The 23,678-nt window shown below is 37.9% G+C and overlaps 1 protein-coding gene across 1 annotated transcript in view; it reads left to right on the forward strand.

The window, feature by feature from the left end:
• Nucleotides 1-23,678, forward strand: part of STK32A (serine/threonine kinase 32A) — a 152,320-nt gene that overhangs the window by 77,604 nt on the left and 51,038 nt on the right. Inside the window, exon 5 of the mRNA XM_004042765.5 lies at nucleotides 11,946-12,119. Within this exon, the coding sequence (XP_004042813.2) occupies nucleotides 11,946-12,119 (174 nt within the window). The remainder of the gene's footprint in view (nucleotides 1-11,945; nucleotides 12,120-23,678) is intronic.

Raw genomic sequence — 23,678 nt, forward strand, 5'->3', positions numbered from 1 at the left:
ACCTGGGTGCCATGGAAGGGCAGAGGGGGAAACACAGAGGAGTAACATCTAATTTACGTTTGTCAAGGAGAGGCCAGGAAAGACTAACTATAGGGGAGATAAACTCCAACCAAGAGTCTTTATGTCTTCTGAGACTTACATACAAGTTTCTTATTGCTAAAAAGGAAGTTTTAATGAACATTTATTTATTTATTTGAGATGGAGTTTCACTCTTGTTGCCCGGGCTGGTGTGCAATGGCACAATCTTAGCTTACTGCAAACTCTGCCTCCCAGGTTCAGGTGATTATCCTGCCTCAGCCTCCGAAGTAGCTGGAATACAGGAGCCTGCCACCACGCCCAGCTAATTTTTTTTGTATTTGTAGTAGAGACCGGGTTTTGCCATATTGGGCATGCTTGTCTCAAACTCCTGATCTCAGGTGATCCACCCACCTCGGCCTTCCAAAGTGCTGGGATTACAGGTGTGAACCACTGCCCCTGGCCTGAACACTTATTATAAATATTATATGGTAGTTCTCTCAAATTCATTCCGTTTACTGCCCAAAAGATCTACATAAATTCTAAGTTGTCCACATTTATGAATTTAGATATATGGCTGTTTATTCTGGATGAACACACAAAATACACAAGAGTGGATGCGATCACTTATATGTGTTAAAGAAGGCATTCAAGGTGCATTTTTTCTTTGGAAAAGCTTTGTAAGGCTGCTTATGAGACAGAGAAGTAAGTATTTTATAAATTCCAAAGCTTCTTGGTCTATTGATGAGTTTTTCTGCTGTTAAAAACCTCTGAAAATTTGACAACATACTCTAAAGAGAGAAAGTGCTGAAACAGGCACTGACATACTGCTGGTGGCAATTCAAAATGATATGCACCCTGTGGAGATAAATTTGGCAATATCAAGCAAACATTACATATACCTTGCCCTTTGTTTTGACAAATCTTTGTTTTAGCAAACCCTCTTCTATACATCTATAACGACGTTAGACTGCCCAGAATACAAGAAGGCAACCACGGTGGGCCAGTACTACTACTGGGCTAGGTGTGGTGGCTCACACCTGTAACCACAACATTTTGGGATGCTAAGGTAGGAAGGCTGCTTGAGGCCAGCCTGGGCAACATAGTGAGACCTCATCTCTACAAAAAAAAAAAAAAAAAATTAGCCAGGCATGGTGGTACATGCCTGTAGTCCCAGCTACTCAGGAGGCTGAGATGGAAGGACAGGTTGAGCCTTGGAAGTGGAGGCTGCGGGGAACTATGAACATGCCACAGCACTCCAGCCTGTGCTACAGAGAGAGACTCCATCTTAAAAAACAAAACAAAACAAAACAACAACAACAAAGAAAGATAGATGCATAGAGTTTTCACTGTTGCACTATTTATATTAGCCAAAAACCGGGAAACAACCTGAATATTCATCAAGTGGGGACAGGTTGAGTAATCATGTGACATACATAAATTGCAGCACTGCACACTTGAGAAAAGAAGTGAGAAATGTCTCTATTTCCTAGTGTGGTTTGCTCTCCAGAGTATACTGTTAAGTGAAAAAAGCACTGTGGCCTCAAATTTATAGATTCTATACAATCCCCATCAAAATCTCAGCTGGCTTCTTTGCAGAAATTCACAAGTTGATCTTAAAATGTGTATAGAAATCCAAGGGACTCAAAATTCAATAAATTCAAAGACTAGCCAAAACAATCTTGAAAAAGAAGAGCAAAGTTGGAGGGCTCATACTTTTCAGTTTCAAAAGTTGTTACAAAGCTACAATAATCAAGATAGGGTGGTCTTGGCATAAGGATAAACATGGAACAGAATTGAGCATCTAAAAATAAAGCCTCATATTTCCAGTCAATTGACTTTTAACCAGGGTGCCAAGAAAATTCAATGGGGGAAGAATTTGTCTTTTCAACAACTGGTGCTGGGACAACTGTATATCCAAATGTAAAAGAATGAAATTGGAACCCTACCTCACATCATGTACAAAATTAGCTCAAAATGGAGGTAAATATAAGAACTTAATGTATAAAATTCTTCGAAGAAAATACAGAAGTAGATGATCAAGACCCTGTAATCACTAATTGTTCCTTAGATATGACCCCAAAAGAACAAGTACTAAAAAAAGTAGATAAATTGGACACCATCAAAATTGAAAACTTTTATGCTTTTTATACTTCAAAGTCACTATCAAAAAAGTGAAAAGTCACCCCAGAGAATGGGGAGAAAATATTTGCAAATCATATATCTACTAAAGGATGTGCATTTACAGTATACAAAGGGGCCAGGCGCTGTGGCTCATGCCTGTAATCCCAGCAAATTGGGAGGCCAAGGTGGGTGGATCACCTGAGGTCAGGAGTTCAAGACCAGCCTGATCAACATGGTGAAACCCTGTGCCTACTAAAAATATAAAAATTAGCTGGGTGTGGTGTCAGGTACCTGTATCCCCAGCTACTTGGGAGGCTGAGGCAGGAGAATCACTTGAACCTGGGAGGTAGAGGTTGCAGTGCGTGGAGATTGTGCCATTGCACTCCAGCCTGGGCAACAAGAGCAAAACTCCATATCAAAAAAAAAAAAAAAAAAAAAGAATAAACAAAGATTTCTTCCAAGTCAATAATAAAAACAGAAAATGCAATTTAAAAATGGATAAAGAATCTGAGTAGTTTTACATTAAAAGATAAATAAATGGTCAGTGAGCACTTGAAAAAATCCTGAGCATTACTAAATATTAGAGAAATGCAAATCAAAATCACAATGAGATGCCATTTCACACCTATTGCTTTTTTTTTTTTTTTTTTTTGAGACAGAATCTTGCTCTATCTTCCAGGCTGGAGTGCAGTGTGTGTGATCATGAAAATGGCTCACTGCAGCCTCAACATCCTGGGCTCAAGTCATCCTCCTGCCTCAGCCTCTTGAGTAGCTGGGACTGCAGGCATGTATCACCACACCAGACAATTTTTTTTTCTTTTGTAGACACAGTGTCTCACTATGTTGCCCAGGCTGGTCTGAAACTCCTGGGTTGAAGCAATCTTTCTGCCTCAGCCCCCCAAAGTGCTATAAGTATAGGTGTGAGCCACCACACTGGGCCAGTACTACTCTTTAAAAAATGGGAAATAACAAGTGTTGGAGAGGATGTAGAGAAGTTGGAGCCTTTGTACATTGATAGTGGGAATGTAATGTGGTACAGCCACTGAAGAAAACAGTTGGACAGTTCTTCAAAAAGTTAAACATAGAGTTTCCATTCGATCCAACAATTCCATTACTCAATATTTACTCAAAATAATTGAAAGCAGGGACTCAAATAGATACTTGCACACCAGTGTTCACAGCAGCATTATTCATAATAATCAAAAAGTAGAAATAACCCGAATGTCCATCAACAGATGAATGGATAAACACCACATAGTATGTGCCTATGATGGAATATTACTCAGCCTTATAAAGGAGTAAAATTCTGATATACACTACAACATGGATGAACCTTGAAATCTTATAATAAATGAAATAATCCAGACACGAAAGGACCAATATTATATGATTCCACTTAGATGAGATGCCTAGAACAGACAAATTCATAGAAACAGAAAATAAAATAGAGGTTACCAGGGGTTGGAGAGGAGGAATAAGGAGTTATTATTAAATGGGTACAGAGTTTCTGTTAGCAATGATGAAAATGTTCTAAAAATGGATAGTGGTGATGGTTGTAGAACATTTTGAATGTACATAGTGCCACTGAATTGTACTTAAAGTGGTTAAAATGATAAATTATATGATATGTATATTTTACCACAGTAGAAAAAAATACAAGAAGTTACCAGTGGGGAAAAGGAGGGATTACAGAAGACAGGGATAACAGCACGACTTTTCTCAGTATACCTTGTTTTTCGTATTTGACTTTGAAAATATGTACGTACTTTATATAACTAGAAAACAAAATTAAATCTTAAAACAATCCCAAAAATGGAATGTAAAAAAAATGAAACCAATTAATCTAAGTATATATCCAGTTTGTGGCATAACCACACAAAAAGGAACTATTCCAAGTGACTTTTGAACAGAAAATTACTATATACCATCAGTAGAATATATCCTAATAACAAGAAAGAACAGCAAAAATATCTTAAAGTGTTTTCAGTAATGGCATTGTTGGGGGTAATGTTGATACTGTTATTTTGAAAGTGTTGAGTGTATACAGTGGGATAGAACCAACAAGTATTTATAATGATATCGAGAACCAAGATTTTCATTGAGGGAGAAGACTGATGAGGTTAAGAATTTCTGTAATCTTGAATGTAAACTGAAAGCATTATTATGAAATGTGTGATGTGTTTATCTTAGTTTACCTTTGAATATGTGTATGTCTATAACTATACATCTATAGCAGCAGACACTTCTGTCACCCAGATTGTCTGAAACAGGAAATATACAAGATAGCCAGCAATATGTTTTCATATTCTACAGTTATAAAGCTGTCAAAACTTACTAGGGCTATGTCAAAACTTACTAGGGCTATGTCAAAACAACACATGATCTAACATGACTATGTTCCTACTGGCTGAAGAATGAACATTATGAACTGAACATCAATAAGAATAATGACATCAAACCCAGGAGTTCATTATAATATATTTTTAAGTATATTGATTGCTTTTGGAGGGTTCTAGGAAACAAACAAATCATTTTGAAAAGTGGTAAATAAAGGAAAGACTTAAGTTCAAGACTAGTCTGAGCAACATAGTAAGACCCCATCTCTACAAAAAATTAAAATATCAGCTGAGCATTGTGGTGTACATCTTTGGTCCTTGCTACTTGAAGGCTGAGGCTGGAGGATTGCCTCAGCCCAGGAGTTCAAGGCTGCAGTGAACTATGATGGCACCACTGTGGTCCAGCCAGGGTTAAAGAGCAAGACCCTGTTTCTGGCGAAAAAAAAAAAAAAAAAAAAAAGGAAGACTTAAACATACCTTTCCTATATGAACTGTGCCTCGGAGTAACTAAATAATTGATTAAAGCAAGTTTCTCTGTATAAAAGTACTCCAGCTAAAACATTAAGGAGAAATGATAGAATTCAAATATCACAACCCCTAAGGAATTTTTGCATCAAGACAACAATAATTAATGACTGATAACACCACACACAGAATACAGACTTATTAATTGTATAACTCCTGATCAAGTGCATACCACTATCTGTGAAATAGTTTTGCCAAAAAAAAAAAAATCTAACCTAAACTTGAACAAGCCTCTAGATCTAACCATCAATTTTTACAAACTACAAAGAATTGTGGAATGTATAGACTGACGTGACATGAAGGCAATTGGCAAAGTCCAGACTGTGAAAATACTACAGCAAACATTTAGGGTTTTTTTTTTCTTTTTCTTTCTTTTTTTTTGAGAGAGTCTCCCTCTGTTTCCCAGGCTAGAGTGCAGTGGTGTGATCTCGGCTCACTGCAACCTCCGCTGCCCAGGTTCAAGCGATTCTCCAACCTCAGCCTCCTGAGTAGCTGAGATTATAGGTGCGTGCCACCATGCCCAGCTAATTTTTGTATTTTTAGTAGACACGGGGTTTCACCATGTTGGTAAGGCTGGTCTCAAACCCCTGACCTCGTGATCCACCCGCTTCAGCCTCCCAAAGTGCTGGGATTGCAGGCGTGAGCCACCGCACCCAGCCCACATATGGGATTTTTTCAACAAAAAAATTACTAGAAATAAAAGAATAATAGTTGGTCAGGGAAGCTGTAGAATAAAAAAGACTGCCACATACATCAATGGCAGTGGGTGGGCCTTGTTTGAATCCAACTCTAGGATGCAAACATTTGGTAAAAATTTCTTTATTTAAAAAGAAAAGTTTATAAAACAATCAGAAAAAATAAAAAAGATTGAGGATCTCAGGACAACTACTAGCCTAGATAATTTATAAAGATTAGATAACTGACTCATTTTTGTTAGTTTATTTCCTAATAAGGCAATACGTATTAGATATATCAGAGTAGAAGGAAATATTTTTCTTACATCTATTTGGCTTTTTAAATATAAACATATATAAGTAAAAACCAAAATGATTTATAATCCCACCATTTATATAACTCTTATTTTCAAAAAAATATTATGCATGTACTAGCGTATGTGCGTTTTTTTCCTTTTGAGTTTGTGTGTTTATATCCTTTTTAAATATATCCTTTTTATGTACCTAAGCAGCTATATACTATACTGCATACTATAGTGTAAACATTGTTCTTTTCCTTCTTCTTTACAATATATTTTGGAAATTCTTCCATATCAGAATATAGATCTGCCTTTTTGTAGCCATTGGAATGCAAAGAAAAAAAGAATATAGATCTGCCTGGTTTTTTTTAAAATGCTGTATAATCTGTAGCATGAATTTATTATAATTTATTTGCATGCTCCCTTATCGATGGGCATGTAAATTGTGTTAATTTTATATGATATAACGAGTATCCTTATATGTACATCTTGGCACAGTTTTTCGAGTGAATCCATAAAGTTTCTTGCAATGAAATTATAGGGCAACAAGGGTGTGGTGGCTCACATCTGTAATTTCAGCACTTTGAGAGGCTACGGCAGGAGGATTACTTGAGGCCAGGAGTTTGAGACCAGCCTGGGCAACATAGTGAGCCCTCACCTCTACTAAAAACTAAAAAAAAAAGAAAAAGAAAAAGTTTGGTATGGTGATGTGTACCTGTAGTCCCAGCTACCCAGGAGGCTGAGGTGGGAGGATCATTTGAACCTGGGATGTCAAGGCTACAGTGAGCTATGATTGTGCCACTGCACTGCAGCCTGGATGACATAGTGGGACCCTGTCTCAAAAAAAAAAAAAAAAAAAAAAAGAAAAAGAAATTACAGGCCAAATCCATGTGCTTTCTAAAGGATATTTTTGAATTGTCCTCAAAAAGAGGCTTCACCAAATTACCATCCAGGGCATACAAGATACCCATTTCTCCATGTCCTTTCCAACAGTGGCTCTCATCGAGCCTTGGTGGAAATGCTCATACTGATACATTAATGACTAAAAGTCATGACATATGTGCTTAGGTTGTAAATTGCCTCCCTCTAAACTTATACAGAGAGAATTTAGAGTGTTGTCTCAGCTTGGTTCCAGTGTTATCCAAGCCATTAACCTTTGTTTTGCCTTAGATTGTCACATTGTGGTATTTCAGTTAAAAAATAAAAACACAACTGGTACTTTTTTTTTTTTTTTTTTTTTTTTTTTTTTGAGATGGAGTCTCGCTCTGTCGCCCAGGCTGGAGTGCAGTGGCATGATCTTGGCTCACTGCAAGCTCCGCCTCCTGGGTTCAAGCCATTCTCCTGCCTCAGCCTCCGGAGTAGCTGGAACTACAGGCGCCCGCCACCACCCCCGGCTAATTTTTTGTATTTTTAGTAGAGACAGTGTTTCACCGTGTTAGCCAGGATGATCTCGATCTCCTGACCTCGTGATCCGCCCTCCTGGGCCTCCCAAAGTGCTGGGATTACAGGCGTGAGCCACCGCGCCTGGCCACAATGGGGTATTGTTTTTATAGACTGTTGAAATCTGCCTTTGGAAACCACGGGGTTGCTGTGTTGTTATGGTGAATGAATTAGGTGCACAATACTAGTTTTTAAAAAATGAACTTCACACTAGGTACACCTTGAAAAATTATTCCAGAGCTATAAGAAGAGCTATAAGAAGAAAAATATGATGGGTCATTGCTCCAAAGAAAGGTTTTAAAATGTAAATTCGTACTTAATGAATAGGGCAGTGTACCCTAACCTTCTCCTTGCTATTCTTCAGGGATCTCTTCTAACAAGGGCTAATGCTTCACCTAAGCTGTGAAAAGCCTGCTGTGAGCACTCCCTGTTCAGGGTCAGAAAAACACAATGAACTGTTCTATCATTTTAGGTTCTAGGACGATGTTCTCTTGCTTTTCCTTGCTCAGAATGGACCCTTGCTGGGGTAGCATCAGAATGAGGATCTGGTGCAACAGTTCTGCAATAGGAAGTAGGTTCCCCTGCTATCATGGTTTTCAAGCTTTTTTGACTGCAGCCCATAACGAGAAATAATGTTTTTCATCATAACCCAGTAGATATACTCACAGAGACACACTATATTCATAAAAAAATTTCATAATGTTTAATCTTATGTTAATGGCATTTATCCTATGTTACTCAATCTATTTTATTTCTTTTTAAAAAATGCTCATCACAGTTAACCAAACTGATTTCACAACTCCTTAAAGGAATTTGACTCACAATTTGAAAAACACTGCATTGTAGAATATTTTAGAGTCTCTTCCCAACCCTCAGAGTCAGATTTATTTCAAGATGGCCCCTGTAAGACAGCTTCAAGCATGTGAGTGACTTTCTTTTTTCTTTTTACTTCTTTACCATTTACCATGACTCCCAAATAAGTGACTCTTTTGGCTTATTTGGTAACCATGCTAATTTCTACACATAGAACCTAGAGCATTTACATAAGACCCACCCAAAGCTTGTGTTTTAACCTTGCTTCTCTCCTTTCTTTCTTTGATTCATTTATTATGTTTTCTATTGCTATTTGTTCAATCTGTGTTTCAGGCAGTGTACAGGTACTGAAGCACCAATGGTGAGTAAAAGCAAGCATGCATCCTGAGATATACTGGGAATGAAAGAAGCTAATCCAAAAGCGTACAGGAAAATATTTTCAAATTTGATAAATTCTGTGTAAGCATATGGCATTGCACGTAACAGGGGAACCACATTTAATATGGAGTGTTGGAAAAGGCTTCTGTGAGAAGTGACACTTGAGCTAAGACTTGAAAGGTGAAAAGAATATAACCAGGTACTGGACAGCATCATGAGTGCAGGCACAGGTCACATCGTACCACAAGCTTCTAAGGCTGAAGGGGGCATGAATTGCTAGCTGGAGAGTGGAAGGAAAAGATCTTCAAGATAAAGCTGGAAAAATAAACAGGGCCAGACCTCATAGGTTTCTGTAGACCATGGAAAGAGGTGAAGGTTATTTTGAGCCTGGATGACATGATAAAACTCACATTGTAAAAATATAACTGCAAGGTAAAGAATGGATTGAAGAGGTCCAAGATTACGCAGACAGAGCTATGAATAGCCTATTGCAATGGTCTGGGTCAAGCATGATGGAGTAGGGTTGGAATAGGGTGGTGATCTTTCATTAGTTATCTTCCTTACTGATCACACTTTGCAATGAATTTCAAATGCACTGGGACCAGACTTGTTAATTTTGGAGCTGTCAACTAAGAAATAAGTAAGCCATGATAACCCACCAAAGAAAGTTGCAGAAATGCAAGAGCGAGGCTGTGATGAATGGTTGAGGTACAAGGAAGCTCTTACTCACTCATTTTAAAAAATCAGATGATATGAAGTTGAATATTCTAGATATTGCCCAATTGTGTTATGTTCACATATTTTACTGGGCATAGTTCTGGATAATAAAATATTTATCTTCTCTCCCTCTGAGAATTAAAAATCTGAGATGGAGGCCTCTGATGTGCCAAAGGAGAAAGATGATTTTTAAGAGCCAAATGTGCCTCCATGATTAAATACATTTATATTTCTACTGGCCAAGGGAAGCATGTTGCCTCTTGCCTGGGCCTCTTCTGTCTTTGATTAATAATCCCCTGCACATTCGAACACTGTTATTAACTTGCCACATTGGCACCTTTATCACTTTGTTCTTTGAATAAAAAGAGCTTAACCCAAGTCCCAGTAAAAATGTTCATTCAGGCTGAATTTAAGAAATATATTCTGCTCCCTTGGAGTTAAATGGAATAATAGGAGAAGAGTCCACTTGACTGTTACCAGGTTTCTGAACTACACCTGGCAGCCTAACATAGTTAACAGCAGGGAGTGAATCACATCTGCTCTGTATGCTAAGCCGGTCTGAGTAGGTGGTTTGCACTGGCATCTAATTATTTTTATGGTTAGTACTCTCTTCTCCTGACTTTTGGTACCAAACCCTCACACACCTCATTATCCCTATCGCGTCTGCCACTCATCCTAAAAGGCCTTGCTTACATCCCACAATCAATCATTCTTTCTATTACCTTAGCGGAGAACAGCCTGAGGTGCAGCAGGTCCCAGGTATGATTAGAGTTTCACCAGTTCAATATTGTTTACTGAATGGCCTGTAAAACACAGTGAATATAATTTGTGTTGCTGCAGTTGGAAGGCTTACATACCACATTGCCTAGAACCAAAGACCTTTCCTCATGCCCAATACACCAATGGCAGAGATGACCAGCCAGTCACTGCATCGAGATGAAGAATAGTATCTCCCAAAAGGCAATACCAAGCATATGTTTCTCAGGCTTTTACAAAACACTTTTTAAGTTTCTGTCTAAACTCCTCTAGGAGCTAAATTTTTCCAAGACATATTCTGTGTAAATCAGTCTTCAGTGATAAACAAAATTTTATTTATTGAACTATCAGGTGCTATTAATGCTAATTAGAATGTTACCACCTCAGATTAATGCTTCGTTGAATTTCTTTTTTTCTGGTGTTTGTAAGTATTCCTTTTCTCCTTCAGCACAATGACAATTATAAAGAAGAAAATGTACTAAGTGCATTTCTCCCATCATTTGATATTTTACATTTATTTCCTCAGCAAGTAATTTGTCACGAGGAAGTAATGTGCATCCCTGGGCACTGCTTGCAGGCACTTAATTCTTGATTCAAATGAAACTTTAAATGTTTTATCCATGATGTTATGTCTAAAGAAACATGTCAGAGAACTTGACTGTGAATAGAAATCATGGCTGTGCTTTGAGGGAAACAAAATAAATCACAGAGGTAGGAATGCATATTTACGAGCTACTGTTTGTACACAGCAGAGACCAATTCTACTCTCTGTTCTCATTTCCTCTTCTAATTCCTCATCCCTACACTCCTTCATGTGTGAAGCCCATGTCTGATCCTGCCTATTTCAGTGACTGGGGGTCACTGCAGATGCATGCACAGGGTCCTGTTATGGGATCCGGATTCTGCCACCTTCTCCAGACACAAGCTTCCCCCTCATACCTGTTATTCCAGCAAATCCAAGCTATTCTCCTTTCCCCACTTGCACTAGGTTCTTTCCCAAGTCTGTGCTTGCATGCATCCTATTTTTCTCTGGTATTTTTCAAATTTTACTTTGTCACCTGGAGAACGTTTTGGCACTACCGTTTGTCAGGTGTTTAACTTTGTGCATTTCCTTGTGTGAATGGGAGCGTAGGTCCAGCATCGTGAGGAAGGACTGGGGTCACACTCGCAGAGTGTGTCAGAGCCCACAAAGTCACTCAGTAGAAACATCAGGAAATGTTAGTGTTATTTTTTAGTTATTACTATGATCACCAGTCCTCAAAATTGAGCTCTGGTTTTACCTCTCCTGAGAAGCTTTCCTTTACTTCCCCATCCCAAAGACAGAGTGAATTATTTCCTTGTACTGTGTGCTTAGTTCTTCATTGCCCTTCTTATGTGTTTTCCTTATCATTAATGTGGGACATGATCTGTTATAATGTTGCTGGGCAATGACTTTGTTAGTATAGAAAAATGGGCATGAGGATAGTTCAAGGAGTTCGCATAACTCATATTTTATGGGCCTTCTGCAATATATGGTTAGGATACAACCATTAGCAATAAATGGATAACTTGGGTTCTCTTCATTTTCTGTGTTTTATTGCTACATGAATAAACAGTTATTGAGTGCTTACTGTATGTCAAGCATGACAATAAGTATTATAATTACCCTGTTTATTCATCAGTATGATCAAATGTGGTTATTATTCCCATGTGACCCATGAGGAAACTAAAGGCCTAAGGTGATAGAGCTAGTGATAGACCACCTACTCCCAAAGTCTGAGCTCTTAGCTCAAGAACACTCTGCTCTGATCTGTAGGGTCTCATTTGTCTCTGAGACTCTTTAATGTGTAAATATATTTGATAAGTTTTCTCTTCTAATGCAATTCCAGGTATTCCTTCCAAGATGAGGAAGACATGTTCATGGTGGTGGACCTCCTGCTGGGTGGAGACCTGCGTTATCACCTGCAACAGAACGTCCACTTCAAGGAAGAAACAGTGAAGCTCTTCATCTGTGAGCTGGTCATGGCCCTGGACTACCTGCAGAGCCAGCGCATCATTCACAGGTCAGTCAAGTCCAAGGAGACGGCCATGAACATAACGCAAGGAGAGAATCCACAACTGGCTACCTTCAATAAATTCTTATTGAACATGACATTTAATCCTCATTTAATTCTTGAAACAGTACCCTGAGGTAGGTTGATTGTCTTCATTTTGCAGATTTTTTAAAAGACTGAACACAGAGCTTAATTTGCCAAAGGTCACAGTAAACAACAAGATCACAATCAATGAATTTTGGTATTATTTTATAACTAAGCTTAGACAAACAGGAGAAAAGGTGGCATATAGAAACCTAATAAATATTAAGTAAATAATTAAATGGAGATAGCACATGGAGGGAAAGAAATAGAATGAAAAGAAAGAAAGTTCTTTGGGAAAAAAGCTTGAGTCTTTCTAATATTTGCTGTCCTGCAGTCTATATTAAATTAATCCCTAATGTATGTACTGCAAATGGAGGTAGAAAAAGCAATAGCAATGTCTTCTGCATTTAGAGCATTAGTAGTAAATAAAGACATAGAAATAACATAAGAAACCATAAAGCTATAGAGATAATACAGAGAAAAGGATAATACTTTATAGTAAAGAAATTTGTAGTTTTAATGATGATTTTATATATAGTATCTCATTTGATCTCTGAAATAACCTGAGATAAATGATCAGAGCAGATATAATTAGACTAGAATTACATATGAAAAAATCATGGCTTGTATACATTAAATTATCACCCAGTTTACTTATACGAATTGTAAACATATCAAACATCAAAACATCTGCTAATCAACATCAAAACAACTAGTGTTTACTGGTTGATGACTTACTATGTGCCAGGCACTCCTAGGTACTTTATGTACATTAGTTTATTAAATCCTCAAAACTCAGCAAAGATTCCACATTTCATTATAATATTCCCATTACACAGATAAAGAAACTGTCTCAAAGGTTTGCCAAGGACAAACAGCTAACAAATAGCGTAGCCAGGATTTAAACCTAGATCTCTCTGACCTCAAAGTCAGAATTCTATGATACCAATTCACATTACTTACACATATGAAATATATGCATTAATTGATTATACATCATTAAATGAAAAATCAGTACATGTGACTCTGCTGCTGTCACCTCTAATCCTTAAAGAATTTGCTGAGATTTTAAGTACAATTATGTCTCAATTAGTAAAAAGTTGGCTAGATAAAATATTTGACCACCACCAGTTGACACTGACCTGTAATTTATTTTTTAAACCTTTATATATATATATTAGAGAGATGGGGTTTCACCATGTTGCCCAGTCTGGTCTCCAACTTTTGGCCTCAAGTTGTCCTCCTGCCTCAGCCTCCCAAAATGCTGGGATTACAGGAGTGAGCCACTGTACTCAGCCTATAATTTATCTTGATGAGTACAGAGCCTATAGATGAAGGTGAAGCATCAGAATTTATAGATTCTCTGTGCAGGTACCACAGGCCAGTTCTTTTATTTATTTATTTATTTTGGGCCTTGGCCCTCTACATTTAGTTTTTATTTAATGTTCCTTCTTTGGAAGGGCCTGCTTGTATTGGAAGTGTGCTCTTCAGGCACCGGATAAATGAAAGCAGACCAGTTAATTACGTAGGATCTCAGAAGTGAATTTGCACACCTGGTGTTTTTTTCAATAACTAGAAATCCTGTTCTCAAGCACTCATCTTCCCATACTGGTTTTCTGGTCCCTCATAGCTCTTTCTGAAGAGAGACTCTTCATACTTGTTAGTCTATGGAGTCCCTCTCAAAACTTTCCTGCTCGTTCATTCTCCCAAAAATTGCCAACCACAGCCTATCTTGGTTGTGACATCACAGATATCAGAAAGAAGGCAGTGACCTTGAGAAACCAGCATGGCCTCAGAGCCTTTTCACTCTCTCTCCTTTTCCTGTTTGAAATTGGGTTCTGTCCCTTCTTTCTTTAGGCTTCATGTTCTTGGTCATCAAAAGACCAATTCTCTGAGCATTTTCTCCATGTATTTAGAACTGTGTTCCAAGAGGAATTCAGGAGAGAAAAACAACAACAAAAATATTGATACAATTTTTCCCCAAGGAGCTTACTAACACCCAATACTGTTTTTCTGTTCTTTCCCTCTCTTTTTTTCTCACTGTTATCATCATTTTGCCACTTAAATCATAAACCAAGGATTAACTTTCTGGTTTTTTGCCCTTCAATCACATCCACAGTTATTACTTAGTGCCCGTTCTCAGAAGGGCCTTTTTGTACTGAAATGTCTCCTCACCATGGTAAAGGTATGGAAGGCAAACAGGATGACATTTTGAGTGCAGTGTTAAATTGAGGTGACATCCTTCTGGTGTCAAAAACTATTCAGGTGCATTTCTGTAACCTCTATGCACCTCTCCCCCCACCTCCCAGGTGTTATATTTTACAGGCTGTCATACCCTTTTGTACCTCTCCTGAGGAGTTGTGACATTTGGTGTGTAATTAATTCATTTGTCTCCTTTATAAAATTGTGAACTCTGCATGTTTTGCTTTTCATTGTATAACCAGTATGTGAAAAAAATATGAGCCACATGAATGAATGATTGACCAGAAGTTCAGGCTTACAAGTAGGAAATATTCAAATATAGGACATTAAATCCAAAGGTCTCAGACCTGCTTGTACCTTGGTCTTTACATTAATCATGTAATTTATCATCCAAACCAGGATACTCTGAGAGCTAAAGAGGATGCTATTAATATTAATAATTGCACTGGGAAGAGTCAAAAGCCATAAATAATCTAGGCAATTCAGGACCTACGTCAACATCATTAAGGCTTTTCAAGGCAGTGTTTTTTGGTTTTTTATTTTTTGTAGAGACAGGGTCTCCCTATGTTGCCTAGGCTGGCCTTGAACTCCTGGGCTCAAGCAATCCTCCTGCCTCAGCCTCCCAAAACTCTGGGATTACAGATGTGAGTCACCATGCCCAGCTTCAAATAGACATTTTAATTCTGACAGTGTTCTGATAACCAGGATTTTCTGCTCTCAGAATACCAGATATCAATTTGAAATGGTGTCAAATAGCTTTTTAAAAAGTGTACATGGTAAAAGAAGCAGTGATCCCTTTGTTTAAGGAATTTAAATGATAGTAACTTTGTCAATCTGAGACTAAGGGCTCCTGGGCCAGAGAGTGCAAAAAGCAATACAGAAGAGATACAGGCTTCTGAATCCTGTAATTCTTTTTTAAACCTCCTTCTTCAAAAGAATCAGCCCAATTCATGTTGTACTTGAATTCAAGATAACAAAACACCTTTTAGTTACTTAGAAAGATTAGATTGTAAAATATATGCTGAGTTCCTAGAAATTAAAAGTGAGAATGAAAAAAAGAATCAATGAAAGTACAGTAGATCTCCCGGACAAGGAGAGACCATCTGCATAAAACTGAAGATATAAAATATGTGACTTCCTACTTCTGGATTAAAATCTACATTTTGCCTTTGGACATGGTAGAAGATTCAAAATTACCCATAAACAGTCAGCAGTACGTGGAAGTAGGAGCAGCAGTAGGCTGCTGTTTGCTTAGGGCTTCCTGGGTACCAGGCTGCCTGCTAAGCACTTGTGAGTTATTTCACTCAGTCTTCCCATAGCTCCAGGAGGTTTATGGCACTTTGTCCCCATTTCACCTTCGATGAAACTCTGGTTCTGAAAAATTACTTGCCCAAGTTTGCATGGCTAGTAAGTAGGGAAAGCATCATGTTTAGGAAATGCAGAGCTCTTCACCACTCTCCAGCCTGCAGATGCTCAGCATGGCTGCAGCTCTGAGGGGAGCACGGGACACCTATGCATGGCCACCTGCCTCAGGCACCCACAGACGGAAGTGGTACATGTGGAACGGACAGAGAACAGCCTAAAATTGGAAGCTAAATTGTGTGAGAAAGACAAGTACTTCAGAGAAGATAGTGTGGAGTCGCAAAATAAGTTTCATGAGAGCTCATACAGAAAACAGCCTAAAACTAGAAGCTAAATTGTGTGAGAAAGACAAGTACTTCAGAGAAGTTGGTTGGGAGTAAGAAAGCAAGTCTCATGAGAGCTCTGAGGGTGTAAATGGGACTTTTAACAGCCAAAGCACACAGCAAGTCTAGCCTAGCAAGAGGAGCTCAATGGATGGAAGTCCTCACTTGTTTCCCTGTGTTAACATAGAAAGGGGTCTTTTTAAAATTTTGTTTTCACTTCAGCTTTTCTGCCAGAAATGTCTAGTGTAGTGATGTTTTAAAAAAAACCATAAGATCTGTTTCTGCCACAAATCCCCATTAAGACATAAATGGAGTTTTATTTTGTGGATGTTTAAAAATCCATGGACTTGAACTTTTGGTAGTTTCCCAAATATGTAGAATATTCAGCTAGTTTTCTTCAATTTCAGAATCTTTCTTTTCTATCGTTGTTAAAGACACAGGGTTGCATAATAACCATTAAGTTTGAATTGTGCAATTAGACAACTTTCTTATTAGTCAAGAAGTCAAACTTTTTGTGTGAGTACAGCTTGAAAATCAGCTTTAGTTTCCAAAGAATGGCCAGTTTGAACTATAATATTCTCTTTTGCTTACTTGAAATCTGCAAATAAATGCTTTAAATTATGGACAAAGTGATTATTTGCTTTCATTTAAAAAATAAGGAAAACAAAACTCATTACAATCTCTTCTACAGGGTTAGTACTATTCTATTTGTTGATTGCCACAGCCTCTCCAATGAACAATCTGGTGGAAAGTAATTATTTAATATTATAATCCAAAGACAAATTTCTGTTTACTCCCTTGTCAGATCTTAAAGTAGACTCAATTATGAATTTAAGCTAATGAGATGGATTGTATGGGACAATTAAATAGTAAGTCATTTTGGGTCAAAATACCATTTGAGAGGATGGTTGATTGTTTTTTCCCCCTGAGAATTACCCCCCACTATAATGAGGTTGTAACTCACTGTTTGCTAAATTTTTATAGGAATGAGATAAAAAATCTAATTAGAGTAATTTGTGCAAGTAATTGCAGTACAACAGAGAGAGTTGCAAAAATGTCATTTCCCATTGAGTACCGAAATGTTGAAGAGAAATAAAAGAAGATTTATGGCTGTGTAGAAAAACACAGGATGGTATTTTTATTTATCACCTTTGCCTTCTTTGCTGTACTCATTGGAACCAATAACTGATTCCAGATTCATCTTAGGGACTGTGTAAGATGCAGATAGAAATTATTTCTCACACATGACCTCTTGGGCTGGAGTAGCTGCTTATGAGATGTTCCTATCATTCTTCTAGAAATCAGTACCTTGACAGTGAAGAAAAAAATCTTAGGAATAATGCTTCTAGTCCAAATATTTATTCAAAAATTATTTATTGGGTACCTATTTGCCAGTGTTCTGAATGCCAGGCTCCCATGGGGAAGAAGACAATCCCCCTGTCATAAGAAGTTGTTAATATTATAGTGTGAAAAATAGTCAAGTAAACACTTCAACATTAATATCAAAAGGCTTTTAAATGTGGCATGTGCCATAAAGAATGAAAGCTGCTATGTGCATATCCTGAGTGATGCATGTGTGCCTGCATGCACGTGCACACACGCACACACACACACAATATGCTTAGTTGCATCTTCCCAATGCTCATGGTTATACCTCTAATTGTAGCCTCTGGACCATGATATTCTATATAAAAAGCTGTCTCCCCTCTCCAATCTTAAGCCCTCATAGGTGGATACTACACCTCACTTATGTTTTAATCTCCAGCAACTTGCACTGGATCTAAACTAGAGTGCTTGCTGGATAATTCAATGACTGAACAAATGAATGAGGACAGTATGTACATGTAACCATTGGGTGAGTGCAGAAGGTAAAAGTTGCTGTGGAGGATGTCGTCTTCAGCAAATTCTCAATTTATTCCACACATTCCTCTGTGCATCCACAACATGTGGGGTTCTGGTCTGCCTTTCCACTATGCTGGATTAGTTTTGTATGCTGTGTAACAAATTCCTACAGACCCAGTGACCAGAAAGAACATACCTTTATCAGCTCGCAGTTTCTTTGGGACAGGTGTCTGGGCACAGCCTAGTTGAGTTCTCGGCACAGCTGCCATTAAGGTGTCAGCCAGAACTCGGTTCTCTTCTGGAGGCTGAACTGGGCAAGAATCCACTTCCAAGCTCAGTCAGAATGTTGGCAGGAGGTATTTCCTTGTGGCTGTAGGACCCATGGTGGCTACTTTCTTTAAATTTAACAAGGAGAAGAATACTGTAGAGTAAGTTGGCTAGAAAGAAAACAGAGTACACATACTTGAATGATGATATATAACACTGTAACATAACTCAGTCACAGAAGTTAAGACCATCACATCTGCCATGTAATGTCGGTTAGAAACAAACCATGGAACCAGCCCATGCTGAGGGGCTGGAAATTATGCAACGGTGTGAACACCAAAAGCTGGGAATCCTGGGGGTCACAGTACACAGTCTGTTCACATTTCCTCTAAAGAAGTTGCGCTGCATCACAGTTCCATACCAATTTCTGCTATGACCTTAAATATAGCCCTGAACTTCCCTGTCAAGGAAGAAGTGAGGTTTCAACAAGTGATCAGAAATGATTCTTTTATGTCTAAGATTCTAGGATGATTTCCTCTCTGCCCTGGTAGGCTGCTCTTCAAAGTGTGACCTCCTCATTGTTTCTCTGCTCTACCACACACTCACTCCCCTCCAAGAAGGCTGCCCAACTGTAATGACCTGTCTACAGAGCCTGTGATAGTGACTTGTGATAAATGGCTATTAGCACATTTACCAATCAAGGTCTTGTTTGCAATTCGGTTGTAGGTCAAAATTATGTTTGTTTTAACTGGGGTCTTTAGTTTATTTCAGGCAGAGATCTGGGCTGGAATGTCACCTTTGTGTCTAATTCTCACACATTGTACTATCTTAGCAGTCACATTTTATTTTCTTGAGATGATAATTTATAGGAAAAATAAGAAATTTCTGCAGCTAATCATTTTAGTCAATGATCATTGAGTGACAGGTGAGTTCCTAATAAATAAATTTGCCAACACAGTGACACCTCAGGTTTCTGAAGCATGTGGGAATGAGTCATCTGGAGAGATGTTTTTCTAATTCCTGGAAGTATTTCAGAGTTTTTTAACTATTTAATTTATACTACAAAGTACCTATGTCACTTTTTTAATGACTTAATAGGAGCTATCACTTATTGCTTACGCCAAGAACTGTGTACTGTGCTAATTGGCAGGTTCCACGCACCACCTAACCTGATAATCAACAATTCTCTGAGGGGATTAAGCAACTTGCCAATATACAGTCAGTATATGGGGACCAGATTCAAATGTACAATTACCTTCTTCAAAGGCCCTGTTCTAAGTATAGACGCTCTTACTTTCACTCTTATAATAATAAGATATCCTCAAGGTCAGATGAGCTGTTCAGTGCTGTTTACCAAATAGCATAAAACTTCAGTTTAGATACATATTTTAGTGGGTAGGTACTATATGTTAATTTGTGCTCCCTCAGAAAGATTTGTTGAAGTCCTAACCTCCAGTGCCTCAGACTGTGATCTTTTTTGGAAAGAGGGTTTTTACCCAGATAATCAAGTTAGAATGAGGCCATTAATGTAGGCCCTAATCCAGTGTGACTGGTGTCCTTATGAAAAGAGGAACTTTGGACACAGAGGAACATACATAGAATGAGGATGATGTGGATGTAGAGAGACACAGGGAGGATGACAGGTGAAGATGGGGGATTGGTGTGATGGGTCCATCAGCCAAGGAATGCCAGAGATTGCCGGCAAACCCACAGAAGCTGGAAGAGGCCTGGGAGGAGTCTCCCTGAGAAGTTTCAGAGGGAGCATGGGCCCTGCTGGCATCTTGATTTTGGACTTTCTACCTTCAGAACTGTGAGAAAATAAATTTCTGTGTTCTTCAAGCCACTATTTGTTGAACTTTGTGACAGCAGCTCTAACAAATGAATGTAGTAAATATGTTTTTATTGTTTTCTTTGCTGCTAATATTTTAATCTTTGCTTCTCTAGTAGGTGCTACTCAGAGCACCTTCTGTCCTCACTCCTAACATACTGCTTACAATACATTATGGGATAAAAGACCAAGTGACAAAACTTGTTAGTATTGTTTGTAAAATTAAACTAATCCAAGAGAATATTCAGTAAGTCAAGTCCATTGGCTTTAGTATAGGGTAACCTATTTTAATGTTGCCAGAGACTGTCTTTGCTTACTTTTGTATTTCAGGTTTGGGAAGATATTTTCAGTATCTGTAGGCTTTTTTTTTTTTATACCATTTCTCTTGTCCAAGGTGTGTTGTTTTGCTTTTATATATCTACTAGGAAAGTTAAATCTTTTCCATTTTACCAAAGCTACATGTCCAGTATGAGAACATTCAAAGTCTAAAAATTATCTGATTACTTATATTGTATGTGTTCTGCTTGATGCTGGCTTTCTTTCAGTGTATTGATAAAAGTTTCTATTTGTTGCAGTGGAATAATAGACTTTGGTTTTAGGCTATCATCTGTGGAGTGCTTAAGAAAATGCCCTTTCTTTTTGTTTTGGTAAATCTTCTTTTCAGTAGACCACAAGCCCTTGCAAATGTTCTCTTTTTCTAACTCTGGTAGCAGAAGGGCCACTTGAGCCTCAAAACAAAACAACAGTGCAGTAATGAGGGTATTAGGTTGATGTGTTCTATTCAGCACCTGCTCCCGAGCTACCGAATAATGAATGAGCATGAATTACACATTGTGAAAACAGGAGAATCTGCCTTCTTTGTGTTGCATGCATCAAGCAGTTTCAAAAGGGCTTTGCAATTGTGTTTCTCACACAAATCCACCCATTTGTGAAAACCCATGTGAAAAGGCAAAGAGAACTGTCTGTGTACAGGTTAACATTTAACTAGACTGGCAGAGCTTTTAATAATTTCTATAAGGTTAATGGCTTCGTTAATATGCAACCTGTGATTTGGTCCAAGTTAAATTTTACTTTGCCCAGAATACATTATAATATAAAGCTTAAGCTTTATTCTTTCAGGTTTAGTCATTTAACACATAATATTGATCAATTATGCATGTTGGACACAGAGCTCTGAATAGAGCTTTGAAATATAAAACTATGGTTTTAGTCCTCTTAGAGCTATGATGTTTGGTAGGTTAGGTGAAGTAGACACATTTTTGACTTATAATATTTTCAGCTTACAATGGGTTTATCAGGGTGTAACCCATTGCAAGTTGGGAACATCTGTACGATGGTATAGATATATATAATGCATATAGTTTTATATCCTTTTAAGACAAAATATGAAGATATTTTATTTGCTCAAATCTTGTTATGCAGTTTTCCACTGTGATATTCACATACTGACAGAGAGGCTATTTGCATGGTGTTTATCACCAGCAATGAACAGCAGCATTTGAGTTATGTAGTGGCTCTGCCAGTTACCATTGGGGCAACTTGGGCAAGACACTCAGCACCTCTGAACCTCATCTGTTTTATCAGTAAAATGAAGATAGCTATACATACTTCACAGGCTGTAGTGATGATATATTCTAATGAATATACAGTCTTAAATAAAAACATTCAATAAATTCTAGCTACTCATTTATATTAATTTATTATACCCATTTGCTTTGAGTTATCTTCTTTGCAATAAGCTGTGGGAAAAACTTACTGTTCCTTCTCATACTCCAGGATACATCATCACCCAAATCATTACACATTCTTATATAATGCAAACATTAAGAAAGAACAATAATCTTACTAAAAAGCAGAGTGTGGTATGGTAGAGAGATTAAGAGGCTTTGGAATAGTCACATCACGGATCAATTTGTGAGCTGTGTGACTTTAGGCAAATTAATAAACTGAATTTCTTTAAATTTTGTTAAATAGGTATAATAACATTATATATAAGAAAGCAGGAAAAATATGAACAGCTCCTATTATAATGCTTGTAAAATCAGGAGTGCTTAATAAATGGAAGCCACACTGTGATTTTCCAGATAATTGGGAAACAACTATGGGCCATTACAAAACCATAGGAAATTAGTAATTTAGAGACTGACAAGCCCTACCTTCATCTAAAGGCAGAATTTCTTCTGCAGTCTCCCTAACAAGGAATCGTTATACCTCAGGGATGGGATAGTGACTACCACATAAAGTAGTTCATTTTCAGACATGCATAACCTTAGAAAGTTCCTCTGTTGATTTACAATTAGCCTCATGGTTCTGTTCTTGCCTATTGGAGTTTTACTACCTGTACAGTCAGGCAGGGCTTCCATTCAGTCACCACCCATTAGTACTGTTGTACTAGTAATTTATGGATGGCGTCCATTCTTACTCGTCCATGTCCCATTCTGATTTGTGTTTGTGCCATTTTTAAGTGTTTTGAATATTAACCCCGGTATCAGATAAACATGGAGTCCTGACTTTTTCCATAATCATGAATAACAGTGGAATACTTACATCAGATTTGTGTGCCACTGTGGTCCCATCTATGAAATAGGGATAATAATTGTACCTAGTTCATAAGGTTGTTTGAGGATAGTGTGGAATAAAGTATAAAAAGGGCTTAGCCTGGTTTCTCAAATATTGCAATAAATGAAACCTAGCATCACGATGCTGTCACAATGGTTCAATGATAATTGAAAACATCGATTCATCATTTAGCATCCTCAGCTTATCAGTTTCTCACTATCTAGCTCTTCTTACACTGGACACTTCCTGATTATTCTTTCAATGTTTTCTGGAAGTTAGTTGAAAAATTACAGTGCACCAGATACTACACAGTAGTCCCCCTTGATGCATGAGGGATACATTCAAGACCCCCAGTGGATACCTGAAACTGCAGATATTTCCAAACCCATATATACTATGTTTGTTCCCTTTTATACATACCTATGGTAAAGTTTGATTCATAGAGTAAGAGATTAACAATAACTAATAATAGAACAATTATAACAATATGCGGAGTAAAAGTATGTGAATGCAGTCCCTCTCTCAAAGCATCTGATTGTACCGTACTTACCTATTTTTGGACCACAGTTGACTGTGGGTAAAAAGGAAAACTGCAGATACGGGGGGATTACTATACTACGAGTTTTACATGTACCATTTAACTAAATCATTATAACTCTATAAAGTAGATATGATTATTGTCCGCAGTTACAGATGTGGAGGGCTGAGTCTCAGAAAGTTCTATTACTGACATGGTTTTGGTCCCAACAGAAAACCTCATAATGGTTTAAACAATAAAAGAGGTTTATTATCTTATAAAATCAGAAAATCCAGATGTGTGCTGGACTTGGAGGGTATCTTGATTCAACAATTTAGCAGTATCACCAACTAGCTGGTTTCTTTCACTCTCTTCTCTCCTTTCCATGTGGCCACTTCATCCTCAGCTTGTTCCTCCATGTGATTGCAAGAAAGCTGCCTGCTGCCCAGGGCTCCATGCTAAATTCTTTAAATCTAAAGAATCACACTCCTTCTCAAAACTTTCCCCAGGACAGCAAGGAAGCTTTTTCCTCAGAAGCCCAGAACATAATTCTTTCTGATACTCTGTGGCTTAAATTGGGTCAT

This window comes from Gorilla gorilla, chromosome 4, assembly GCF_029281585.2.
Source record: "Gorilla gorilla gorilla isolate KB3781 chromosome 4, NHGRI_mGorGor1-v2.1_pri, whole genome shotgun sequence".
Lineage (NCBI taxonomy): Eukaryota > Metazoa > Chordata > Mammalia > Primates > Hominidae > Gorilla > Gorilla gorilla.